General features: G+C 42.2%; 2 protein-coding genes and 1 pseudogene across 3 annotated transcripts; 1 reads left to right on the top strand and 2 right to left on the bottom strand.

Moving 5' to 3' along the window:
- Positions 1-288: 288 nt before the first annotated feature.
- Positions 289-699, bottom strand: LOC308174680 (histone H3.2; the record flags this gene model as incomplete). Its single annotated transcript, XM_080549784.1, has 1 exon — positions 289-699. The coding sequence occupies one exon, from the start codon at positions 697-699 to the stop codon at positions 289-291; it is 411 nt and encodes a 136-aa protein (XP_080405910.1).
- A 944-nt stretch (positions 700-1,643) lies between these two features.
- Positions 1,644-2,034, bottom strand: LOC308174332 (histone H2A-like; annotated as a pseudogene). The gene has a single exon. The product of its transcript is annotated as a histone H2A-like (transcript).
- A 4,217-nt stretch (positions 2,035-6,251) lies between these two features.
- On the top strand, positions 6,252-11,357 carry LOC308174331 (uncharacterized protein; the record flags this gene model as incomplete). The annotated part of the gene is made up of 5 exons (XM_080549410.1): positions 6,252-6,377; positions 6,600-6,815; positions 10,204-10,373; positions 10,899-11,238; positions 11,346-11,357. The coding sequence occupies exons 1-5, from the start codon at positions 6,360-6,362 to the stop codon at positions 11,355-11,357; spliced, it is 756 nt and encodes a 251-aa protein (XP_080405536.1). The 5' UTR covers positions 6,252-6,359.
- Between the last annotated feature and the right edge of the window lie 4,281 nt (positions 11,358-15,638).

The following is a 15,638-nucleotide window of genomic DNA, read 5'->3' as shown; positions in this document are numbered from 1 at the left end:
TCAAACAGCCATTAGGCTGGCCAAAGCTGTGTGACAGGTAGTGGTCCAGTTTGATTGCTTGTGTTTCCCTTTCACTTGTTTATGAATTCCTGCAGTTAAAAAATAAAAGAATTGCATCTTAATTTTTTAACCACACTAACCCTACAACCAATGGTCAACGTCCTTGAAGACAACTCATTTAAGTCATGATGTGTAATGAAGATTCATGGAAACACACCTCTCTGGGAAATATTGAGGTGGCTCTTAAAAGAGCCTTTGGGGATTTACACTTAGATCAGTGTGGTCATCTTAGGCGCGCTCTCCACGGATGCGACGGGCCAGCTGGATGTCTTTGGGCATGATGGTGACCCTCTTGGCGTGGATGGCGCACAGGTTGGTGTCCTCGAACAGACCGACCAGGTAGGCCTCGCTAGCCTCCTGCAGGGCCATCACAGCAGAGCTCTGGAACCGCAGGTCGGTCTTGAAATCCTGGGCGATTTCTCTCACCAGGCGCTGGAAGGGCAGCTTGCGGATCAGCAGCTCGGTGGACTTCTGGTAACGACGGATCTCCCTCAGAGCCACGGTGCCGGGCCTGTAGCGGTGAGGCTTCTTCACGCCGCCGGTCGCCGGGGCGCTTTTACGTGCAGCCTTGGTGGCGAGCTGCTTCCTGGGGGCTTTGCCTCCGGTGGATTTACGAGCAGTTTGCTTGGTTCTGGCCATGGCGCTGACTTCCTATGTTCGGTTGGAGTTTAGATAATCTTAAAAAGGTCTCAGAGTTCAGTTTATAAAGCCCATGTCGTGTTCCGATTGGGTGGTGTCTATATACGCGTTCATTGGCTCGTTGTCAACTCCTTTTCCGGCTGCCATTGGACACGAGCCCCGTCCACGCCTTTGCCGCCAAACATTCAAACCCTTTCTTTGTCCCCTCCCCAAAACAGCTGGCTTTGTTAAAGATAATCTATCCTTTAATTTCCAATTTTAAGGGACTTTATTGGCATTGGAAGCAAACGTTTACATTGCCAAAGCAAGTGTAACGATAAAACAAATAATAATAATAATAACACAATTAATGTACGACTAAAGAGCTGTGTACATATAGGCCTATTATACAGGTAAATAAAGATAACGTTTTTTTGTGTTTGAGTGTGCGGATGCTGTTATTGTGCACATTGCACAATAAAGATAAACATTGCAGTTTAAAAATATATATATAAACACAAGTAAATGTGAACTGTATATTATGTACAGAGATGAGAGATCAGCATGATGCAAATAGTGCAGACACTTATTTACCCTCTATCATTTATCTGTAGCTTCATAATTAGTTGCCCCCGCCGAGCTTATACAAATGAACCAAACAAACGTAAATTGCATATGGGAAACCTTTTGGTTCACTACACATGGATGGGATGATTTTTAAAACCTTATGAAGAACTGAATATTATTTTGAATGCTGAAGCGGTCACATCACGAGGAACGTTTCTGTTTAACCGTTTTGTGGGTGCGTTTTCTCTGCCTCATGTACGTGCATGTGTATCACTTCACAACACGAGGCACTCTCAAAGCTCAGACAAACAGTGGGATGGAGTGATGCATTGCACTTTTGGAGAGAGAAGTGGTTGGCTCTTAAAAGAGCCTTTGGTGTTGAAGCCGCGGTGGTACGTTTACTTTGCTTTGGTGGCCTTCTCCGTCTTCTTGGGGAGCAGCACTGCCTGGATGTTGGGCAGCACACCGCCCTGAGCGATTGTCACACCGCCCAGCAGTTTGTTCAGCTCCTCGCTCGTCGTTACGGACGGCCAACTGCAGATGACGGGGGATGATACGGGTCTTCTTGTTGTCGCGGGCGGCGTTACCGGCCAACTCCAGGATCTCAGCAGTCAGGTACTCGAGCACGGCGGCCAGGTAGACCGGTGCGCCAGCGCCTACACGCTGGGCATAGTTGCCCTTGCGTAGGAGCCTGTGGACACGGCCCACAGGGAAATGTAGTCCAGCGCGATAAGAACGGGTCTTTGCCTTGGCTCTGGCCTTGCCTCCGGTTTTGCCTCTTCCTGACATGGTTAGTTCGGGCGGGGTGACTTTGAATAAGCTGAAAGAAACGAGTTCGCTGTAATAGTCTGGCGCGGGAGGGAGTGTCGTTCTTATAGCTCGCCCTGAAGGCGTTCATTGGCTACCGGGTCGATGTCACCTCGTCCAATCAACGAAGACGGGGACTCCGTCCAATCACTGACTCCGTCATTATGAATCTCCCTCCCGCGCCAGAAATCAAAGTTAAAATCGAACTCGTCTCACAATACACGAAACTAGTAGGTCTGTATAGTATAAAACATAAGAATAAACTTCACAACTTACTATATAAATATATGATTAGTATATATATATATACGATACTTAGTATATTAAGTGCATTAGACTTTAAAGCGAAAAGTTGTCTGATCGCCCGCGCATTTGAATGAATGAATGAATGAATGAATGAATGAATGAATGAATGGTCTTTATTGTCATTGATATAGTACAGGTACCAAACAACGAAATTTGGGAGGGGGGGGGCTCCCCTGGTGCTAGGAAAAAAAAACTAAAAACAAGAAGGGAAAAGAGCTGGTTTACATAAATAAAGGCTATGTACACTATCCACTATACTATGCTATACAAATAAAACACTGTGCTGTACTCTATGCTGTATGTGCTGTATGTGTGTGTACTCTATGCTGTATGTGCTCTATGCTATGCTATACCTATTCTAACATTTCCTATCTCTGAACCTTATGTACCCGAGGGTTGTCATATTGCACATAGTGTTATTGCACATTCATTTAAAGTGTCGCAGTTTGCAGGTTTGAAATGTTCACAGTTGTGTTTCAGTGTTGCACTTGATTTCAATCTAGTAGCTGCCATCAAATTGTCTAGATTGTCCAGGGCCTAGAACCTAGGTCTTTGCTGTGTTCAGGGCCTGAATGGCCCTGGGGTAGAAGCTGAGCTTCAGTCTGTTTGTCCTTGCGAACATGGTCCTGAACCGCCTGTCCGAGGGCAGCCGAGCAAAGTGTTCGTACCCAGGGTGGGATGGGTCTCTGGAGATGTGTGTGTATGTGTATGTGTATGTGTATGTGTATGTGTGTGTGTGTGTGTATATGTGTGTGTATGTGTATGTGTATGTGTATGTGTATGTGTATGTGTGTGTGTGTGTGTGTGTGTACGTGTACGTGTATGTGTACGTGTGTGTGTGTGTGTGTGTGTGTGTGCCATACCTGTTAACATTGGGATTTGAAAATAAGGGACATTTTCCAGCGCCCCATCCTGGGCCGTCCCATAGGTGGTCAGAATCAGATACCTGGTTGAAAGTGAAATACATTGAACATCCCTGCATTATAATAGGCTACATGAAAACACAAAAGGGCATATCAATTCAGAACATTTATTCATAGGCCTACATTACTTGACACCTCACTTTCATTTACGTATTACTGCATGTGTATTTACATATGTATATATGTATTGACTTAAATGTACACATCACTTACACACATTTTAATTTATAAATCACTTACACATTTACATTGCATATTATGCTTCAATAGTGATGTTGAGTGTCTACTGGTAGCCTACAGTAGCAGTAGCAGCTAGCTACGTGGCTAGTCTCAAGGAACACGCTGACTACCCCAAGTCAGACAAGGAGATACATACCGTTCTCTTTATGAAACTAGAGACGGCGCGCTGTTAGCCTAGCTTAGCCTCATTCACTGGAAGTGGGTTAGACCAGTTAGCCTAGTCAAGCTGGTCCAACCCACTTTCAGTGAATCAGGCTAAGCATAGCCTGTAGGAAAGGTTAGAAATACGGGAGATTTACGGGGAAATATTTAAACGGGAGCACAGCGGAAAAGGTAAAATATGCGAGAATCCCGGGAAAAAACAGGAGGTTGCGTGCGTGGGAGGAGGTGCTAAGGAAAGTGAAAGTAAAGTTTCGAAACTTGTGAAACTTGAGGCACGACAGCTAAAAGTGAGTCTTCTCGTATTTATTTGGCACGTAAGTTTGCATTATAAACATGCATGTTTATATCTCTATATAACTTCCTAATGTAAGGTTTTTGCACATCCATGACAATAACAATTCATGTATTGTGGTTTGCTAATCGAGGATCTTTATTTCGAAATAACGGTTGCCCGGTGTTTCAAGGTGTGGCCCGAGGTTCAAGTTCAGTCCGATTTGTCTCGCAATTTGTCTCGCAATTTGTCTCGCAATCGACCCGATTAGAGGGAATGAACGCATACACTTCGTGACGTTAGAATTATAAGGTTCTATCTCCATTTTTGTCAAAATTGAGTTTTTATTTTATTTTATTTTTTACATAATCTGATCCATTAGGTGTTTAGTAATGCCTGTGTGGTGTTATTTTTTAAAATGTTGAAATGTTTTAGTTAGTAATTCATAAAATACAAAGGTTCCATCTCACAAAACATAATGGAATGTAAACACTTTGACGCTCAATATCTCTGAACTACCCTAGACGGAGATAGAACCTTATAAGGCCAAGACTTGGCGGAGGTAGGCTACTGCGCGTTCGCAGTTGCCACATTACGGTCGGATCACACGGAGACATAATATTGTTTATTCTGTATCTCTTCTTTCTTTAACAAATAAAAGGGGGAGGGGGGCAGGATGGTGACCCACACACACACACACACACACACACACACACACACACACACACACACACACACACACACACACACACACACACACACACACACACACAGGTGTGCTGGAAGATAGGATTAAGATTCAGAAGACTAATACTGTCCCAAAACGTAGCAGTGCGACTGGTCCAAACCCTTTCAGTTTCTCTCGGCCCGTTGCTCGCTGCCTCTCGTCGTCCCCACTGACTCCTCACACTCGCTCCCAGGTCACTGCTCAGGAAAAAAGCAAACACACAAACTAAATGCCAATGGTGGTGATGGGATAATTAGCACCAGCCAGCGCCCAATTAGTCCCCCACCCACACTCCACCACAGTCCTGTAGCTGATAACCTTATCAGCTACATGCCAGAAGCTGCATGCTCCCCACAGTGTTGCTTGCACATCTCCCCTAACTCCTAACTCCTAACTCCTAACTCCTAACTCCTAATGGTTACCTATCTTGTTCCTTTTGATTTTTTTCAGCCCGCTGCTCACTGAATCACCATGGAGATTGCAGTTAAGCTGTGTGAGAAGCTCTACTCCCTGCTTGAATGTCAAAAGCAGTCTCCCAGGCAGTTAGAGGAACTGGCTGAGGAGCTGGAGTCATTTAAAAAGGGTTGCACTGTTGCTAAGTGTACTGGGAACATGGCTGCTGTAATGGGCTCAGCTACAGTGTTAGGGGCAGGTATACTCACCCTCTTCTCTGGAGGAGCTGCCGCCCCTCTTCTACTAGCGGCAGCAGCCGCATCAGGGACGATAGTGGGCGGGGCTGGTACAGTACTTAGTGTGGGCGCAACCATAGCAGAGGCACTAGACTCCAGCAGCACCATGAAAAAAGCAGTTGAGATGTCCAAGGAGAGTGAGGAACTCGGGAAGGACATACAGACGCTCCAGGAAAAGCTCAACGCAGAAAGCCCAGAGGGTTATGCGATGAGATACATCCTACAAGCTATGGCTAAACGAGATGGACTGGAGTTGACTGAAAACTTAATAGGTGCTTTTTCAAATGTAAAAAGTGTGCAATGTCAGTAGTTTATTAGTGTCTTCATCCGATATAATTTTTTAAACCTTAAATCATTCAGATTTGAATAACAATCTGAATGACACTCTGTTGGACTCTACACTGCACTGCCAGTTGTGTCATTGGTCTAAAGCTGGACATTTGCCTAATGGTGATTGGTGAACATTGATGCTTACAAAGGAATTGGGTACAAAACTCCCAATATCAAATCCATTTGTAGTGGGCAGGACTTTAGTTATTTTCTGGATGTACAATCTATTTGCAAATCACAAATTAATCATTTACACTTTTAGGGCCGGTTTCACAGACAAGGCTTAAGCCTAATCCTAGACTAAAAAACATCTTCAATGGAGATTTTACATTGAAAGTGTGATTTAGTCCAGGACTAGGCTTAAGCCTTGTCTCTGAAACCGGCCCATAATGTTTGAATTCATCCTTATTCTTTTTGTATCAGATCAGATACAACAAGGCGGAAATCTGTCATCTGAACATGTACAACAAGGCGGAAATCTGTCATCTGAACATGTACAACAAGGCGGAAATCTGTCATCTGAACATGTACAACAAGGCGGAAATCTGTCATCTGAACATGTACAACAAGGCGGAAATCTGTCATCTGAACATGTACAACAAGGCGGAAATCTGTCATCTGAACATGTACTTACCTTTCTCGGGATTCACACAGTTGGAATGCCACCAGGCAGATATGTAAGTTTCTAAATGATCATGATCACTTTTACATCAAAATAAGGCAGTCAATTCTTAATTTCTTCAGTTTTCAAACTGTGAGCATGGATTTAAAGTTTTAGTCAAATCCAGATGACATCCACAAGAAGCATTTCTTCTATGCATATATGATCCCTGAAATGTAGTTTTACGGTTGAGACAAATAGAACACAGTTTGAAGCAGTAACTCATATTTTAATGTAGGCAGATTCCAGGGTGGCTGGACAACTGGTGGCTGGTGGAATGGTGGCAGGCTGTGTGACAGTGACAGCACAGGCAGCAGCACAGGCAGCCGCAAAGGCAGCCGGAAAGGCAGCCGCAAAGGAAGCCGGAAAGGCAGCAGCAAAGGAAGCCGGAAAGGCAGCCGGAAAGGAAGCAGCAAAGGCAGCCGGAAAAGTAGCCTTAAAGGCAGCAGTTCAGGTAAGTCATCATAACTGTTCAAATCCAAATGACAGCATGTTGTCTCTATGGACCTGTAGGGTTAAGTCCTATCTGAATGTGTGTGATGTTGAGCAGAGGAATGCACCTGGAGCTAATAGTACAGGCATTTTGTGAGAAAAGAGGGGGGAACCTCAGACAAATTGCAACAGAAAATCTTTCAACTGTTTATTGCTCATAAATGTCTCCTATATGACATATAAAAAGTCTTAAGAAATCAAAGTGGTGGAAAGTATATATTTTTTACCATAACCTGGTAACACGTTTTTGCTTCCAAAAATGACATTAAAGCTTTAAAATGTTGAAACTTTAATCGAATCACTAAATTAATATGCTTTTATAGAAGGCAACATAAATTGGCAGTAATCAACATTAATATAGGCATTGATTAACAACAATTGAAAACAATATTATTAAAATATCACTTTTATGTTACTTTCAAAATATTTGTGACTGGTAGATTTGCACTAATCAACATGTTGGCACTAATGAACAAAAACGTAAACATGTTTATCAAAAACTTTATCAAAAACTTTATCAGTAGGTGTCTGGTTCATCTTCACCATCTTCATCGTCATCATCTTCATCACATGCAGACTGAGATGAGTTTGCACACCCCAATCCTTTGCAGTTGCTACATGCAACAGAGCACTCAATGCCATGCTTCTTGCATGTGCACCTCAGGCTGCTGCAGTCTGTCTTGCAGGTGCATCTGATGAACTGGAGGAGTTCCTGTGGAGCTGGTGGTAAGTGAGTTTGGATAGGGACAAGCCTCATCACTCTCTTTCCATCCCCATTCTTGTGGCAGGAGTTCATTTGAGATTCCCTTCCACTGCTGCACCTGGTAGGACACACAAAGACTGTGGTACTCCGCTGCTGCTGACGTAGGTGGCAGATTGCGGGATGTACATGAGAAGTGCTAATAGCTACCTTCTCACAAAAGCGATAGAGAGTCGAGTCCCTCCCCAGGTTTCCCATTGTCCAGGCACAGCAAAGCATTCTCTCCTGCTGACACAACTGCTGACTATGTGTCAAACACTTTAGCTTGCTCATAGAAGTCATCACTGTTTGTGAATTTCTTGAGGGGAGCTCCTTTCCCAATGCCATAAATACGGGAGGTAGTGTCACACCTCACAAGCAAGATCCAGGTGTTTGTCAACAAATGCCTGCGGTACATCCTCAAGCTGTGGTGGCCCATCCGAATCACAAATGAAGAGCTGTGGAGAATAACAAACCAGGACAGCATAGCTACCACCATCAAAAGGAGACGTTCCACACTCCAAGACCTGAAGAACATCGGGGTGAGCTGGCAAGAAACAAAGGCCCAGGCCCAAAAGAGAGTGAGATGGAGAGCTCTGGTGGACGCCCTATGCCCCTCAACGGGGTGAAGAGGACTAACTAACTAGTGTCACACCCAGCTATTGCATGGACGAAGAGGATGTGAGGGCAAACACTGGGCCCCAGCTGCTGCTTGGCGGCCTTGATGTTCTAGACACGTGGCTTCTTCATGCTCTTCTTCGCCTCAGGTTTGAAGAAGCGGTCATGTGACTTGAGGTTGGTTTGGTATATGAGGAGGACGAGCAGATCTGTATCATCACCAATGAACACAGTGTTTGTTACTGTGGCAGACTGCACTGCTGTTTGCACAATGAGGAGATCAGCATCACCTGGAGCATGGTACGTCTGACAGTTCTTCTGTAGGTGACCACTGAGCATGTTGATGAACTGCTGCTTGTTTGTGTTGTTTGAAAGGAACAGGTCTTTATTCATCGTAATAGGCATGTCTTCATCCATGGTTACGGCTGCTCCAGTCCTCCCACCTGCTCGCCTGCGGTGTGTCATGTCTTTTGTGGATGTGCCCTGATAACCGTTGAACACAACAACTGCCTCTCCATACTTCCTTGTGACATACTCGCTGTACAGCTTGTAGCTGTCCTTGTATGTGGATCCACGTGTCCATGGGATGCGCTGAACCAATACTCCACCATCCACTTTTATTCTGAAATTAGATTTTTCTGACTTTTATTCAGAAATATGTTTTCCTAGACTTTTATTCTGAAATTATTTTTTGGGGACTTTATTCTGAAATATTTTTCTTCAGACTTTTATTCTGAAATTATTTTTTTCAGACTTTTATTCTGAAATTTTATTTTTCGGACTTTTATTCTAAAATTACATTTTTCGGACTTTTATTCTGAAATATGTTTTGTGTCTGTGTCCCCTAAAAACCTCTATTGACCCCCTTGTACTGTTTCTCTGTTTCTCCAGTGTCTATATACAGTACCGTATATATATATCTATATATATATTTAAAAAAAGGTCTTTCCTTCTATCAATGGCCCCGGGCCTGAGCTGGATTATTCTTCCTGCTACGACTGGTGGATTGATGATTCACTTGCTTAGTCAAATGTATTGATTGTAAGTCGCTTTGGAATAAGGTGTCTGCTAAATGCCAATTTTCAACAAAACATTTTTAAAATGTAAATGGGGCTTGCACATCCGCTGCACATAGATCCGATTTCGTGTAGAGATTCTGGCCAGATGCTGCCATGAAAGGAAGCATTTCTGATATTGCCTCAAGGTGCAGTGCCTAATTGCCAGTACGTTCAGCTCTCAGAAACTTGCGAAGTATGTCCACCATATCCATGTACTGCAACCAGAGGGAAGCTGTCCTGCTACAGGATTTTAAGTATTCACTTTTGCTTTTGAGTTGTTCCTTTATTCTGAGTATCACATCAGCATTGCAAGCCTTCTCTGCAGACACTGATCCCTCCATCAACTGTGCATAGAGGACAGCAACTTCATCCAGATCAGATGCATGCAGGTATCTTTGACCCTCTTATGGAAGGCTAGTAATACAAAAAATACTTAAAAAGTGTACGTTTTTTTTAATGGGTTAGTTAGATGGTCTGATATATATTTTTAGGAATACCTGGAATATGAAATGATAAAAACCTTTCACTACAAATATATTGCAAGAAAACGAACCCACTGGTTCATCTTGACCCACTTACCTGTATGCATCTATGTGTTAAGAATTTCCTTTTACACAAAATAGTACTGCATCCAACTCCATGTCTCATGTAAAACAGTTTCTGGGTGATTGTGGACAGTATTGAACACTTTGTGTGGACATCAGACAAGAAGACATGCATAAAAACATTATTTAACATGGGCGTCAATGGGAAATTGTGGCATCACCAGTTTCAGTATTTTTCAATACTTTCCACCACTTGGATTTCTTAAGACTTTTGATATGTTATGAAGGACATATCCATGAGACTAGGACAGTTGAAAGAGTTTCTGTTGCAATTTGTCTGAGGTCATTTTGTATAATGCCTGTACTATAAGTCCTATCTGTTATGTTCAGGTGGGTGGTGCATTTCTAGGACTGGCACTGGCTCTTCCTGCGATGATGGAGAGTCATAAGGAAATGGTCCAAAACAATAATGTGACTGCGGCCAGCTCTTCATTGAGAGATACAGCCAAGACCATGAGGGAAGCTACTGGGGACTTACAGAGAAACCTTGATGCTATCCAGTAAGCCACTGATTTCTCTTTCTCTTTCAAAATGTCATTCCCAATAATGGCTCCCTTGACTTGCAGTAGAACTATAAAATAAAGGCTAGAATCAGTACTAGACATTGACAGCTCTCTTATGCCAGCACAAATTATGATGGAACACACCCAACTAACCAGTCAAGCCAATTTTCCAATACTACTGATTCCCTGAAATAGTGGGACTGTGTAAAAAGGGTAATGTAATTTCTAAATGGTGAAACCAATCAGAAAAAATAAATAAAACATGGAATTAAAGCTGAGAATATTTACGTAATAAAACAAAATGCTTCCTGTAGGCACTGTAAATTGTTATTTATTTATTCTTCTTCATTATGATCAGAACTATCATTTAGTATCAGTGTAGGAAGTCCCACATATAAGACCCATGAACGGTTATTGATATGGACAATAACATATTGGAAGTATTTCCAGCTAGCATGTTTGTGGTGTTGTCAATGTCATTAAGTGATTAAGTTGTTTCCTCCTCGTCACCTTATCCCACAGGACGATGATCAAGGTGATTTTTGAAGTGAAGAGCTGCATGGAAAACCTCAACAAGTACTCCCTCTCTGACATAGAGAGAGGGAGAAAGATAGTGAGCTATGTGAGGCAACACTGTACAGATGAAACTGTGCTGCAATGGTTGGAGAACCTTCCAGAACAGGCAGTGTTCCTCAACCTTGTGCAGTATTTCTATGAGAAACTGCTCAAGGAGATCAACGAGGAGAAGAAGAAGAAGAAGATTGAGTCTGAAGACATTGACATTGTCATTGTGGCGCACGGGGAGATCACAAGCTATGTCCTGCCAGCCTCCTGTCTCATGCCTCTGCCCTCCATCAAAGATGTAATTCTTTACTCTCCCTGGAACTGCGGCATTGATGCTAAGGTGGCCTATGGCATTGCCGCTGACTGTATCCAACCTTCTGACAGGGCTTTCATCTGTAACCCTAGATCCTGTCCTGAGCACGGCTATAGGCACAGCCATCAGCCTCATCAACTCCCCCCTTACTGGAATTTCATGAGTCGTGCTGGAATGATCCCAAACATCTGGCTGGGTCCCGTACGCAAGGATGAAGCAGTGTGGCAAGATTTTCAGAGTCTTCAGAGTAACGCTGAGTTCAAGCGCATACTGCTCCCATATCTTGTCCCAGTGGGTGCAGACTCTCAGAACTTCCCTCAGGTTCCACTCTTTGTTCTCACTCTTGTCTTGTCAGTGGTTCTCATGTTTACTACAAACAGAGCCACCATCCATCTTTCAGCCTGTCTCAACAGAGGAAACAATCATGTGAACCAGTATGATTTGACACATCAGTATGCCTGCACAATTGACCACACTGCAATGACCACGACAGATGACATTGTAAACCAAGGGTCAGTGCTGTACAGTATTTTCAGATCAATGTTTGGTGTGGCGAACTCTCCAGGGAACCGCCGGTGGTAGGTCACCGCCGGTGGTAGGTCACCGCCGGTGGTAGGTGAGCACCACGCCACTGGTAGATAACATTTCTCTTCAACTATATTATTATTATTATATTCCGTTGTTGCTGCATTGTTGTGGAGCTAGTGAAGTAGAAAAACTTAATGAACAATTCTGAGAAATCTCTGTGCTTACAATGGTTGGCAAAAAGGAGAAGGCCTATCCTGTAAAGAAACTGTCTCTATTGGAAGACCAAGGTCACTGGCAGGAGAGAGGAGGAGGGGGGGGTGGGGAGATGTTTGGGAATATAATGGAATGAAGAGAGATTGTGAAAGGGCTAGCTTGCTTGGCTGATAGCATGTAACTCTGCTGAAGTTCTCTAATAAACCAAGAAGGTATACACTGGGTCAGTACTCCTGTGCTCATTCTAATTACATATCTACATGGGGTTCGATTAATTCAACAACACTAGCTTGCCCCAAGTATTTCATTGCATCATTTGTATTCAATGTACATGGCAAATGTACAATGTACATGGCAAATGTACAATGTACATGGCAAATAAACTTTGATTTGATTTGATTTTCTTAAAAAAAAAAAAAAAGTACTTACATAATGGCTTCTGATGGTGAAAGATGGGATGAAGAAATGGGAGCTTGCTATGAGGAACATGGTTGATCTACTGTAGTGATCGATTGTAATTGTATTATACTCTTTCAGTGTATTTCAGTTTCAAGAATTATTCAATTAATGTCATAATTGATATAGTATCATCTGACCACATGTCATATGTGTAATGTTACGGAATAATTATGTGTTGCATTCTATGATTATTTTAGATAAAAAAATGTTTTTAGAAGATATGAAGACAAAGATGGCATCTTGTGGGAGAATGTTTTCCCCATGGTAGTCATGACAACAGATGGGGCCAGACATCAAACTCAAACAGCAGGATCGTACAGCCATGTGAGAAAGTGTGTGTGTGAGAGAGTGTGTGTGTTTGTGCGGAAGAGCTTTTAGTGAAAGACGAAGGAGGGTGCTTCAAGGCCCTGGAATTCAAGTGGCAGCTACGGTTGTTACATAAATGGTAGTAGGGTTGTAATATTCTCTGCAGTTTTTTTCTTTCTAACTTCCTTTCATTCTTCCTTTGTTAAAAAAAATATTATTATATTTATATTCCTATAACTTCTAACTTCACACATGAATAAGTGACAGTAATGAGAGGCGTGGAAAGTCTCATATGGCACGTCTTTGAGTATGCATTATACGTGCATGTTTATATCAGTTATAATGGCAACAGTCCTGACTTTTTTGATCTTCTTAATTAAAGGTTTTTGCATATCTTCCATGAGAACAATTCCTGTAATGTGGTTTACTAATCAAGGGTCTTTGTCAGTCTTGGTCAGGAGAATGCTTTCAATCAAGTGTTCTTTTTTAGAATTCTTTTTGTGGTAGAAAATTGTATAAACTGTCCAAAACAGCAATATAAAACTGCAGCTATGTTAACACTACAGGGGGGGTATTCCATCAACGGTGCTAAGGGAAAATCCAGGCTTATTCTGATCTCGTAAAAATAAAAATAAACCTGGATTTTCCTTTAGTGACGTTGATGGAATACCCTCCAGCAGTTACAACTGCAGTTGCGATACAATAGTACACCCTACTGGTCAATATTAGGATACATTTACGGCATCGGGTATTCCCAGGGTCTCCCATTCAAATACTAACCCCGCTTAGCTTCTGAGAACAGATGAGTTTTTATTTTAAATCTTTTCATTAAGTTGTATGAATATGTGCTATGGAAACATGAAAGTACATATTACATACAAGGTCAACTAAAAGGATAAAAACCCAAGAAAGCCACTGGCTTATTTCAATTGGGGTCCTTGATTCTCAATTCATCGTTACATGTAAGACAGCCAAAAGAAAAATAAATGTGATGTGTTGCTGTTGGTTATACAAGATCCGTAGTCGTTGGTTTGCTGCATAATAAACATTTATTGTGTTACTATGTGCCATCAATGGCTTAATCACTGGTACAAACAATAACAATAATAATAATAACAAACTTAGCGCCCTTGCGGTCAAACCTATTTGCCCTTCCGGGGTCAACACCTGACGACAACAACAACAAATGTGCTACCTGATATACACCTGCCTCAGGTATTGTGACAGCGCCACCCCATGCCCACACAGTGAATTACAACACGTATCACAGGACCATATCTGGCTCCTACAATAGTAATAATAAATAGTCATTGCAATTTACAATACAAATACAACAATTGGGGGTCCCTCAAAAAAAAATGGCCGCGCTACGCGCGCACAAGATCAACCACCAAGGCCTCATTCTGACCCAGGAAAAACCCTGGTATGTAGCCTACTGTATAACATGATAGCCATCTATGAGCAATGCACTGTATATAAGATGATGACCACGGGTCTTTCTGCTGCTGACCAAGGGGCTGAGTCCTGTTGATGGGGCCCAATTTTCTTTTAGAGTCTGTAGGCTACTGTATTTGTTCATTAAGATTTCATAAATATGATATATTGTCTGAATTTTTGTCTTGTTTTATAAAATGTTAATTATTTTCATTTCTTGTGCTGGTTTATTATGAACAACATGTAAAATTGCAGGAAACTAGCACAAATAATTGGGTGGGAGAGAGGGGCCGCTGCCGCCAAAACGTGCACAGTTTTGGGTCGCTCCACCACCAAAAAATCTCACTCCAAACTTTTGGTGAAACTTGGCAGCTCTGCTTTTACCTTTGAGATGGGGCAGTTACGTTACGATAGGGCTTGGTTCAACCGAATAGAACAGGCGGGTGCAGTGTATCTGTGCAGTCTGAGGTTTGGCAGTTATGTGCAATTCTGACTGCATAGCTTGAAAACATGGCGGTTGCAACATGACGCCTCCTGAAATCCTCAATTAAATGTCCTATGAATTCTCTTTGAATAATCACCAAATAACACAAGCATCAATTGAACAAGTGCAATGAATAGATCTCCCTAATTGTGGACACAATTAATTAGGGACACAGTATTAGTAGTGTTGTATTCCATATTACATGCATTGTATTTGTTATATTATGTGTTGCAATAATTCAAACAGATTATCTCTCTCTTTCCGTGCGGTTTGCATGTCTGTCACATATTGCATGTTTGCATGTCTGTGACATAATTGAAATTAATTTGCTGAAAACTGATGTGTTTACTGACCTGGGTCAAGAATAAATACGATACTGCGATTCCTTGGCTCTGCCCTCCTCTTCAAGAGGGCAGTGGACAATAGCTGCTCTGCTCTCCATCTCAAACCTAGCCCTAGCTGAGTTCCAACGAAACAAGCAAGACAATGTTGATTAGTGGCAAAATGTCTCCAATCTGAACTGGCCAGTGTAGCTGACTATCTTATAAAATAATCATTAAAAAGTTTAGCTAACTAAACTATAAAGTTCTACCATTAAAACAAATGTGCTTGTCAATCTGATATGTATTATGTGAAATGAATGTAAACATGTACTTTGATAGTTGGATACATATTTACATATAGTGAATATGTGTCAATAAGAACACATTTAGGCTTATAATGCAAAAATAATGTATACATTTCGATCTGGCATGGAAATAGAGGGAGGATAATGCTTCTGCAAAGCCACACACAGTTGCCAGAGAGAGAGAGAGGCTCAAGATATTGCAGGTGTCTGTGTCAGTGATTCAAACCTTCAATTGTGGCTCCCTCTGCTGGCCAAAGGTTCAACATCATTTTCACATCCTGAACAATGGATAGCGTCACTCACAGTTCTCACCAAACGCAGTGCTCCAGGCTC

Source organism: Nansenia antarctica (assembly GCF_963989245.1).
Source record: "Nansenia antarctica genome assembly, chromosome: 20".
Classification (NCBI taxonomy): domain Eukaryota; kingdom Metazoa; phylum Chordata; class Actinopteri; order Argentiniformes; family Microstomatidae; genus Nansenia; species Nansenia antarctica.
The sequence above is the reverse complement of the archived record's forward strand: the minus strand, read 5'-3'. Positions and strand labels throughout refer to the sequence as shown.